The sequence below is a fragment of the Stegostoma tigrinum genome, chromosome 23 (genome assembly GCF_030684315.1).
Source record: "Stegostoma tigrinum isolate sSteTig4 chromosome 23, sSteTig4.hap1, whole genome shotgun sequence".
In the NCBI taxonomy this organism is placed as follows: domain Eukaryota; kingdom Metazoa; phylum Chordata; class Chondrichthyes; order Orectolobiformes; family Stegostomatidae; genus Stegostoma; species Stegostoma tigrinum.
In genome coordinates, this window is record NC_081376.1 from 12,493,517 (window position 1) to 12,505,527 (window position 12,011).

General features: G+C 39.9%; 1 protein-coding gene across 3 annotated transcripts in view; it reads left to right on the forward strand.

Annotated features, from left to right (window-relative positions):
- Nucleotides 1-12,011, forward strand: part of radil (Ras association and DIL domains) — a 111,188-nt gene that overhangs the window by 45,664 nt on the left and 53,513 nt on the right. For all 3 annotated transcript variants that reach the window (XM_048552726.2, XM_048552727.2, XM_048552728.2), the window contains exon 7: nt 164-321. In XM_048552726.2, coding sequence (XP_048408683.1) covers nt 164-321 — 158 coding nt within the window. The remainder of the gene's footprint in view (nt 1-163; nt 322-12,011) is intronic.

Sequence of the window (12,011 nt, forward strand, 5' to 3'; positions counted from 1 at the left end):
TTCCAATTATGTTCTGCTGTTTTTGTTGCAAGTAGTTTCTGTATATGGTCTCAAATTTCACTGTTGGCTACAATCTAGTTCATTTTACTTAAATTATGAACAAAATGACGCATTCATTATTTTTATTTTATACCTTCTGCGATTTCTCATCACTTACCCGCAGCCAGGATCCAGCATCTCTACCTCACCTTAGTATGGGAGAATTGGTTCCAGACCTCCAGCACATTTTCTTCTGGATGGCCAATTCCATCGAGCTGCTTTACTTCATCCAGCAGAAGGTCCCTGACTACATTAAAGGCATTGAAGATCTGGATGCTCAAGGTAGCAATATGCATTTAGCAAGTTGGAAAATCAGCTCAACACTGCTTTGACTTTGGCTTTTGTGTGTAGCAAGAAGATCAGTATAGTTATGCTTTAAGTCTGAAGATGTGTATTTACAATCTGCAATTCAAGGTAAGTGGAGTGTGTAACATCCAAAATATTCTGTAGATGGATCAAGCATAATTTTGAGTGAATGACATTGGAGGGGAGATCATTTATGATGAAGTGATGTGGTAATTCATGTTAAACTATGTCCGTTTTATTGTGGAAACGGGTTGAAAATGCTTCCTAACTTCCTATAAAACCATCATCGAACCCCCACAGTGTGGAAAAGGGTCATTCGGCCCGGCAAGTACACATAGACCTTCTGAAGAGCATTCCACCCAGACCCATTCCTCACCCGCCACTCTATCCTTGTATTTCCCATAGCCAGGGCACCTCACCTACACATCCTTGAACACTATGGACAATTTAGCAAGCCAATCCACCTAACTTGCACATCTTTCGACTGTGAGAGGAAATCCGAGCACGCACTGGAAACCCATGCAGACACTGGGAGAACATGCGAACTCCACACAGATGGTCACTCAAGTCTGGAATCGAACCCTGGTCCCTGGCGCTGTGAGGTAGCAGTGCTAACCACTGAGTCGCCGTGCTGTTCTAATGCTTGGATCCTCCCTGGAGGGGAATTGAAACCATGTCTCCTATGTGACAGGCGGGGATAATAACCACTATACTACCAAGGAACTGTTGCTTGGTGTGTTTTAAGCTTTTGTGTCATCTGCCTGACAGAAGTAGTTGGAAGAGATGGTAATAGGGTGGGAGTGTCTTTGGCTGCTTTTCGATGGTAATGAGAAACATAGATGGAGTCAGTGAATGGAAGGTTGGCTTGCGTGATGGTCTATGCTGTGTTCACAACTTTCTGTAGTTTCTTATGATCCTGGCCAGAGCGCTTGCCGTACCAAGTCATGATGTATCCAGATAGAATGCTTTCTGTGGTGCATCTGTAGAAGTTGGTGAGGGAACTTTATGAGATGCCAGATTTCCTTAGCTTCTCGAGGAATGAGAGGCGTTGTGCCTCCTTGACTGTTGCGTCATCATGGGAGGTTCAGGACAGATCCTGATTGGTGATCGTCACTCCTAGGAACTTGATGCTCTCACATTGTGCCACCACAGCCCCATTATGCAGATAGTGGTGTGCCCTCCTCCTTACTTCTGGAAGTCAACAGTAAGCTCTTTAGTTTTGCTGACATTGAGATAGAGATTGTTATCTTTACACCATGTCACCAAGCATTCTATCTCTTCTGTATTCTGTCTCATCATTGTTTGACATCCAGCCAATGACAGTGGTGTCATCAGCGAACTTGTGGTTGGAGTTCAGACGAAATTTGGCCACACAGTCATGAGTGTACGTGGAGTACAGTAGGGGCTGAATTTGCATCCTTGGGAGGGTCTGTGTTGAGGATTGTTGTGGAGGTGGTATTGTTTTATTTAAGATTGGGATGAGTATTTTTCAGCTGTTAGCAGACAGATATCTTAATGCAACAGAGGTGTGTAAAAGAATCAAATCAGATTGGAGGACAACAAGCAGAAAGGTATTCTTGAATTCCACGTGTTCAGATGTGCTTCCCAAACATCAAGGTGCAGGATTTACTTTTGTTTTTGGCCATAAGTAATTTTTGGATTGAGTGCATGGAAGCAAATCTGTAGGAGAATGTCACAAACTTGAAATTCTAATGTACAGGAATGTTTATAATACACTGTAGAAATTTCCGTACAGTTCTTCAGACATGCAGACATAATATAGTTTTGGATGAAGTGGAGAGTGCATTATAATGGATATTTTGGATAGGCCAGGATTAGAACTCTGGCCCATCCAGTGTATCCATATAATGCGCACTCTCCACTTCATTCGAATCAAAACTATATTAACTATACACAGCAGAAAAACATCAGGAGAAACACTGTATTCTTCAATAATGTTTCGCATGAATTCAGCATTTAAGAATTCCATAATTGCTTAGATGGTTTTAAGGTATTTCCTCCTGAGTTGTTCAACCACCATGCCTATTGTAAAGGTTCAGAAGCAGTGCAAAAGAAAATTTGTGACATGTTATGAAATCTGACGTGTAACAATTTTGTTACTATTGTCAACCTCTGAAAATAATGTCACATCAAAAAAACTTAGGTATCATTTATTGCTCACAGGGAAGTCAGTTCTGGGGGTTGGATTGAGCATGCTGGGATGCAGAACGGACAATAATTGTATAGGGAGGGAAACACAGCATGTAAAGATGGGAGAGTATAGACCATTTGAGACCATGAGCTATTGTGTGGGTAGGGGTCATTGTTCACTACCACCCGCGCTTTGTTGTGAGTCAGTGCATTATGTTTGTCATATAGCTAAGTTGTAGTCCTGGGACTTAGTGGGTGGCGAGAAGGTGAGATTTAAATATAGGTGGTTGGGAATGTGTGGGAGCTCAAACCTGATGGGATCAACAGAGTGAAGAAGGAAAGCATCGTGAAGGTATGGATTGGGTCTCACCTAAATTGACAGGTTGAACCTGTGACTCACCGAAGCAGTACCTGTGCTGCCTTTCATCCTCATTCAAATTGCAAATGTGCAATGGTAATGAAAAATGGCTGTCACCACCCCTAGAGTGGGCAGAGTCAGTGTTTTCTTCTGTCTGAGGGAGTAAGCTCTATTGTGAATGATGAGGCCCTTCAGGCAGTAATGACATTAATCTGGTGTTTGCTGAGTACAAGTTAAGTACGTGTAATCACGGAATTCTGCATTGTGAACTGCATGCAGTGAACAACTATGTTGAATATAAATCCTGCCTCCGAGCAATCTTGAGAATTCGAATAGTCATTGCAAATTCATCATAATCATTACTGTGAAGCAGAAGTAATCACAGGTGACATTAGGTGTCACCTGCAGGTGACAATTGTCACAGTCCTGGGTCTCTGGTTGCACAAGGCCAATAAGTAAATTTCCTCTCAACTTGAACCGTAAGTATTTGCTAATATGCTTTTGCTCACATTGTTGCCATTCTTGGGTCATGTGGTAGTTGGACAGGGTACAAGGCTTCAGTAATCTTTATCGTTCTTACAATCTCCTGTTGTATTTGTGTGACGTGACTTGTGCTGCATTCAGCAGAATAAGATCTACTATGTCAAAAGTCAATGTATAGGCCTACTAGGGCCCTGATTTTTGAAGGCTTCCTTGTCCCCAGTAGAAAGGACAACGGTAAACTTTCATTTGTGTGATGCAACTGCTGACTGTTCACATTATCAGGGAAGCAATAGCAGAACATTTAGAAAATCATAATCTAATCAAGTAGAATCAGCATGGCTTTGTGAGGGGAAAATTGTGTCTAATTTGAGTTCTTAAAGAAGTTTCAACTAACAAGGGTAGAGAGGAACCAGTGGATTTGTTGTATTTTGACTTCCAGAAGGTGTTTGACAAGGTTCCTCCACAAAAGGTTGATTTGTAAGCTGAGGGCCCACAGTATTGGAGGTAGTATGTTGGCATGGATAGAGAATTAGCTAATGGGCATGAAACAGTGAGTGGGTATAAGTGGCTCCTTTTTTTCAGGTTGGTGACCAGAAGTTAAATTGCAGTGTGAATTCAGAGGTCTGATGGGTGTGGAATATAATCTAGGCCAGGCTTGGATTCTTGGAAGTTAGAGGCCTGTGTTGGGAGGGCCAGTGCAGTTGATAACACAATGATTAGGGAAGGTCAGAGGCCAGGGGACTCGGGGATAGAAGTCTCCTAGGCAGATAAAGGTATCTCCTGTTTCTGCCATGTCCTCAACTTGACAAATTTGCTTTATTTCCTGATCTTCAAATTAAAGAATAAGAATATCAATGATTGCAGACTCGATATCATCTTTAAAGTTCCAAACGGCCTCCCTGGCATGGATTGGCGGTTCACCTTCCTTGCAGATACAGTTAAAACAGAAATGGGAGAGTTTGAGATGGATTTGGATCAGGGAACACATTTCTGAAATGTCAATACCCACGAGCAACCTGAATACTCGCATTTTTCTTAGCGTTTCTTCACGATTGAGATTCTAAACTGTGAGGAGACACAGATAATAATTCAGTGGATATATTTAAAAATGGTCAGATAATTACTATGTAGATGTCTTTTTAGTTCAGTTCAAAATTTATTTTGGATATTGGAAATTTCAGAAACTTAAGGAATGAATGGTAGTTGAAGAGAACACCACAGAAAAATATTTAATGTATTGTGAAGACAGAGTGGCTGTTCAATCATGTCACAAGGTTATCATAGAAGTGTTACCACACATAAGGAAGGTATTTGCCTAATTGTGTCCTCACCACTTCTCCAAATAAGCATTATGCTTTAATAATATTCTCCTGTCTTTTCCATGTAGCCTTGATTAGTTGAATGAAAAGAATTATTATCTAATGTATATTTGAATGCATCAATTGAGCCTGCTTTCATCACAGTTACAGGCCATGTTTCGCAGGCCTGAACCATTTGATGTCTGAAAGTGCTTTTCTTACATCACATTTGCTATGCCTCTAAATCACTTCAACTTTGTGCCCTCTTGTTCGTAATTCTTTTATAAGTGGGAACAGTTTCTCTAATCTACTTTGTCCAGACCTTTCAGGATTAGGAAATTTCCTATCAGACCTCCTCTCATCCTTCTTTCCAACTTTTTCCATTTATCTTCATAACTGAAGGTTTTCCAGCCCAGCATCCGTTCTTATAATTCCTTTCTGCACTCTCTCCAATACTCCTCATCCTTGCTATATTGTTTTATACTTCATGAGATTTAATAATAATCTTTTTTAAATGAAATCAATTGCCTTCATGTAACAACTTCTCACTCCCAGGATAGGAGCCTAGCACCCAGGATGTTTCGAAGTCTTGACCCTGCACCAGATTAACCATAGTGGCACGGTACAATCCTCAAAGTATCAGTTGGCTTGGAGCTGAGTTTGTCATCCAGTCGGGAACACTGGGCATAGGCAAGATACGTGAACTAGGCACAGAGGTATAATCTAAATGCTTGAGCAAATGGATGAGCTGGGAGAGCTGAGGGTGGGTGGCAGTTTGGGCATCCATACTCAAGTAGCCCTACACTTTTCTGAAGCTGTCACAGGCATGGCTGTTCCTGACAGCTGTGCCCAAAAATGTTGCAGATTTTCTGTATTTCTGATGCTAACCACTTAAAAATTTCTATCTGCTGTACCCTATGTTCCTAACTGTATCATAAGGTAAATAAGAAATTAATTCGATACTTTGTCGATCACCTGTGTCCCATCTTTCACTCCTTTGGAAAATCTTAATGCATCCTTGAAACATGGGAACCAGTGATGCTTTTCAAGTATGAGATTTTTCTGGGTCTACTTGTACACAAGTCTGCTTCCCCTAAGATGATGGAAATTTCAGCCCAAATTCTGTGATCCAGTTTAAAAAGTTCATGCCGGAAGTAAGTGAAAACAAACAGTTGAGATTTTTAATGTAGATAAATTTGAGTCCCTACCATTGGTATCATTTACACACCAAATTATTTTTTCTTTATGCAATTTAAGAATGGGAGTGCAGTAAAATCCAGCAGATTTTGTTAATATCCAGCTGAACATAATAATTACTGACCAGAATAATGACAATGATTCCATTCAGTAACTGTTTCCCTTCATGTTTACTGATGGGGAATGTAGATTAGTTTAATCTAACCTGAAATATTTCTCCCTTACAGCAGACCAGCAATAATAATATTTTTTGCTGGGTGGATCTGTCGTAATTATAGTCTTGCAGATTGTAGCCCAACACCACAAGCAGATGTGTGACAAAGGATTTTGAAACAAAACTCATCAATATGAAAGTAAACTCTGTATTTTTATGTTGCAATTAAATAAAACCTTGTCTCAAGTAACAAAGAATTTGATACTCTTTTCCTCTAATTCTTTGCTCAAAAGTGGTTGACAATGCCATGATCTATCATTAGATTTAAAATGACCTGCAAAAGAGGTGAGGGAAAAGCTTTTCATTGAGTGAGTAGTTAGGTTATCGAATGTATTGCTTTGATGTGTGAAGTGGGGAGCTTTAATTGAGGCAGTCGGAAGGGCATTGGATGATTATTCGGATAAAAATAAGGTGCAAAGATATGTGATTAGAGGAGGAGATTGGCACAAGGCACTGATGCAGGCATGATGGGCCAAGTGGCTTTCTTTAGCACTGTTAACACCTCTGTGATTCTGTGATCTCCACCACAGGTAGAGCAAGGAGGTAGATACTGATTCATTCTGAGGCAGAATGGGGATTGAACCCTGTTCTTAGCATCAATCTGGTCCATTCCGCTCAACTGGCTTCTGAGGGGGTACAAATTTCTGTGGCACCTTGCACTTTTATATGAGATAGTGGAAACTGCAGATGCTGGAGAATCTGAGAGAACAAGGTGTAGAGCTGGCTGAACACAGCAGGCCAGGCAACATCAGAGGAGCAGGAAAGCTGACGTTTCGGGTCTAGACCCTTCTAAGGAAGAAGGGTCTCGGCCTGAAACGTCAGCTTTCCTGCTTCTCTGATGCTTGGCCTGCTGCGTTCAGCCAGTTCTACACCTTGTTATCACTTGTACTTTTGTATCATGTTGTAACCTTGGGGCTACGGATAGCAATGATGGAGACACAAACTTCTTATCATTACATGGCTGACCAGGCATCTGTACTGCTCTTACCATTGCCATTTGTATATTGGTACGATTTACAGAAATTTACACTTGGCTATTAAGGCATAAAGTATGACTTTAACGCAGAGTTTCTAGCTCTGAGACAAGGACACTACTCACAATGAATGAAAAAGTGTCTCTTCAAAGTTAGTATCAAATGTTCAGTCTGTGGGAACTATAGTGTTTATATAACGACTTACTGCATCATTCAGAAACTTTTCAAAATCAATCATGTAAAATTAATGATTTTGTGGTATGCTTATTGTATATAACCTGGATGGAGTAAGGGAGGGAGAGCATATACATTGTAGAACATAACCATGTTTATTCTGGTCACATTACAAAATGTAAATACAACCCTATGTTTTCTTTTTGGTTATAAGCTCAATTGAGATCTCAATAATGAATTTAGATGGGCATGCACTCCATGAAACACAAAGCAGAAATGAACAAGAATAGTGGTGTCAAAGTTGAGAATCTTCCACCTGAAGGACCAACTTGTACGTGAATTGATCCAATTGATATGCATTCACTTTTTTTGTATGCAAGCATGGCAGCTAATTAATGTATTTCCTTGCCCACAAACAGCAAACTAATCTCTTTGTGTGTGTATATATAGTGAAACTGTACAAGACAGTGAAGAAAAACTTGAGGTGCATAATTGTTTTCAGTTGTGTGCATTTTCCACTAAATGTGGGGAGCTTCCACAGCCATTAAAATTGTTAACAAAATCAGATGGATGAGAACAGGCTGAGATGCGGTGTTATAGGTTGCTACCCAGAATTGCAGTTTCAGAGACAATCTGATGTCATGAGTACCAAAACCGCTTGTAATGACAGTCCATGGATTTTGAAAATCAGTTAATACAATTCAGTTAAAAGTGAGTTATTCTCAATACAGAGTTAAAAGCTGAAACTTCACTTACACAATTTTACAGTCAAATTCAATTTTATCATCTTCCTGTGTAGAAGGTTTGCATCCTCTGTTACTCCCTCTTACCCTTTCAACCCAAGAGAAGGGTGGGTGATGAGTTCAAAATTCCCATGGTCAGTAATTCCTTTCCCTCAAGGTCCAATGTTCACCCTATGAGTTAATTTATTCGAGATCAGGAACATGAATGGGAATCAGACTAGAATATAATTCCTCTCATGGTTCATTCACATATGAGATTTATAATAAAAGTCTACAATACTTTGACTAATAACAGTATTTGACATTTTATAACTGTTCAACTGTTATCATAATTTACTAGATTACATAAATAAGAAACCTTGATCTCTCAGGCCGATGTGACCACTTTTCATTCAAAACTGTCTGCATGTCTGCCAACTTCTGACTCTCAGAACATTCTGACCGCTTTTTGAAAAAAAAAATCCACAACTCCTATGTTTCCATGACATGGGGGTGAGTGATAAGTTCCAGACCTTCTGGCGCATCCACACAGCTGCATGGTCTCTGGCTATCCTGAGATCACTTTGGCTTGGAGGAGGGCCCTGTAAACCCACCTAATCTACTAATGTATGTAATTTGATTTAAAAAGCTTTTTGAGAGTTTGGTCAGATTTTGATGTGAGCGCACAAGCTGCAAGCTGGACGTGGGCAGAACTACTACATGTGAGTGGTTGGACACTCCACGGTCAGCCAAAGGAATTAAGTGGACACACAAAAGAGAGCAAACTAGAGGTAAAGCAACTTTCAGATGATGATCAATTACAACAAGAGCTTCCTCCATGTGCATGTTAGGTTTCCTGGCAGATGTAAGATTTTTTTTTTCAACCAGCCAATTCTACACTTGATTAGCTGTTCATTCAAATCACCAAACTCTACTGATGTATTCTTAAGTGCAAGGAATATCCCTCGAAGCAATGGCCGTTCACTATCTGTGAGAACCCAACGTTAGATGTCAAAGTCAGTCAGACATTGATAAGACCACTAGATTTCTGACTGTGGAAATCTGGTACTTGGACAGGCGCTCTAACATGGTTTATGTGAAATGAAGTCTCTTGCGCTCTGCATAGCAAGGCCATTCAAAGAGATATTGACTGTGAACACGGTGAAGTGCTATTTGGCAACAGCATGTGAGGACCCGCCAAGATAATATCTCTGCTGGTTGAGGGTGTAAGATGTGATGCTGCTTTCTGAGGTCTGTTGTGGTAGCACTTAGCCCTGTGATGATATGGAATTCAGTCTTTGCGTCTTGATGCTTGCATCTGTGGGTGAAAGTGCTGGTTTTTTTTCCTAAAGCATGTTGAAAACTTAACTGCAATCAGACTGGCTGGTGTGTGACTCACCCCCCTTAATCTATGATTTCCAGTTTCTAAACCTTGTCTTTTCAAAGGAAGGCCAGTTTACCTTTTCTCTCATTACTACATGCTGACGATGATGTGGAAGTAGAGAACCCTTCTTGTCTGGGCTTTCTCATCTGCAAGGATAAAAGAGATAAAGATGAGGCACTTCTGGCTTCTATGCAAATACCAGCAGTTCATTTTCTTAAAAAGCCCTAACTGCAAGCAATTCAGAAGGCAAATACTTCACTTTTATCACAATAGGGTTTGAGTACAGGAGGAAATAAGTTGTGCGTCAATGGTGTCAAAAATGATGAGATCAAACCTGAAGCATTTTGCACAGTTTTGGGCCCTTTGCCTAAAGAAAGGTATACCTGCCACAGAGGGAATCCAGCAGAGTTTCACCATACTGATTGGTGGGATTTCCCTATGAAGGGAGATTGAGGAGGCTGGGCCTGTATGTTCTGGACTTTTAGAAGGAAAGGTGATTTCACAGAAACATACAAAATTCTGAAAGAGATAGTCATTAGATATTTCCCCTGGCTGTGGGGTCTTAGAATAATACACAAGCTATCTTGGACTGTGATGAGCAGTAACATCTTGTCAGGAGGTGGTGAATCTTTGGACATCTGTACCTCAGAAGGCTGTGGAAGTTCAGTTATTAAACACATTTAAACAGATGAATAGTTTTTTGATATTAATGTAAGCAAGGGATTGAAGGATGATGTGGGAGAATGGTGTCGATGTGATTATAAGTCGTGATGTAGGTTGATGAAGCAGGCCAAGTAGCCCACTCCTGCACCTACGTTTTTGTGCATCAGTGCTGGTAACGCTATGGGTCTGAGGCTTGAGGGTTGAGTAAGCACCCAGAACATAAATTTCTGGAGGTTCAGGAATAGTATGCATCTTTGGGCTCCCAGCACTGTGATGTCACACTAAGCACTCAACGGTTTGACAGCTGTCAATATGCCTATCAGGGCCTTTAAATTTCAGAATACAAAAGCTAATGCTTTGAAAATGGAGCATGGTTTGACCGTTCTGTGCTATGAAACCTGAATATGAAAATATTCCTGAGAGGGCCCTGATCGGACTCTCCACTCAGAAATGTGGAGCTCCCTTCTTTCATAGAAAAGGGCTGGAGTAGCAATCTGAGACTGCACCCGGTGACCTATAAAATCAGTTAAGAGTGAAGGAAAGTTTGCTGATGACTGAAAAGTATTATTCAACATATTGCTTAAGAGGAATATGCAAAAGCATCCAATGTTGGATTGTCCCTTTTTAATAATAACATTTTCATGTACTAAATGCTAATTCTAAAATTGTTATTGTGATCCATTACAATTACTTTTCTAATTCTTAGAGCTAAGTTGCAATTTGAATTGCTAATTACAGGAATTACACTTCAGTGTTGAGTAGTAAATCACCAGTCAAAGTAATAAATAGGGTTGGATTGGATTAAAATAATTCTATGTATGATTGTTGTCGTGTTTTGAACATGAATGCAATTGAAGAAGATTTGAGACTAGGTTTAATTTTTTCCCCTGTTTTAAAAAATGCTTAATCAGAAACGTGCTTACATATACCTTTTTAAATATTTAGAAGTTCTCTCACTTATGAAATGACTGATATTCATCGCCATTAACTGTAATTCAGTCATAGGGATTTTTTAGGATTTATGATAAATGTGAAAAAGTCTTTAAATTGTGAACTGTGCTTACAGATATTATGCAAATGTTACTATTACACTGAATCCAGAAACCATGATTAATTATGTTATTAGACAAGTTAACGAACTGAGGGCTCAGTACAAAGCCATAGCACTTCATTGGAAAGAAAAAAATGTCGGACCATAAGAATACATGTGTTAGAAAAGGCAATTACATCTAGTCAATACCAGAGTTCAAGTTCTTAAGAGAGAAAGAAAGAGAACAGTGAACAAATTATAGACTGACAGAGGAAGACCTACACAATGACCAGGAGAAAGTGTGACAGGATGGTTATTGATAGCAACTGAAACACAAAGTTATCATCTGAGAAGGAGTTACAGGCTGAGCAAAAGAAAAGAAACAAAATAACTATGCTGATTGACAGAGCAACATTCTGATTGAGCTGAATGCTATTTGAAAGAAATATAAAATACTTTTGATTAATTCTGTGGCTTATGTGTTTAGGTTCCAAGTGGAGCATTCAACTGAATTACATTAAAAAGCACACACTAACGTTTCATTGTATCCTGATTTATTTATCTCGGTTGTACTGTTGTTGGGCAATACTTTGCCCTGCTAGAGAAGGCAAAGAATACTACGATGTACAGCATGGAAACAGACTCTTCAGTCCAACTTGTTTCCCAAAGGCCCTTAAGTGCTGTTATCCCATGTCATGTCATGTATACTGCAACAAAGGTATGTCCTCAGCTCATCATCTGAGCCATTTTGTTAGGCCATTTTTGTCAGTTGTCAGTTGTGAGTTGCTGTCATTTTCTACATTTGAGGTCAGGGAGGAGGCAGGTCCAAGTCTACCTCAGCCAGAAAGGGAATTGAAACTAGATTTCTGATATTACACTGAGCCACAAGCTTAGCCATCTGAGCTGAATGTCCTCCTATATTATCTCAAGAGTACTGGTGGCCTGAGAGGAGCTGTGCACCTGCATTTTAGGCAGTTATACAGTGCATTTGGCATGAAAACAAGTCTAGAGGAGAAAT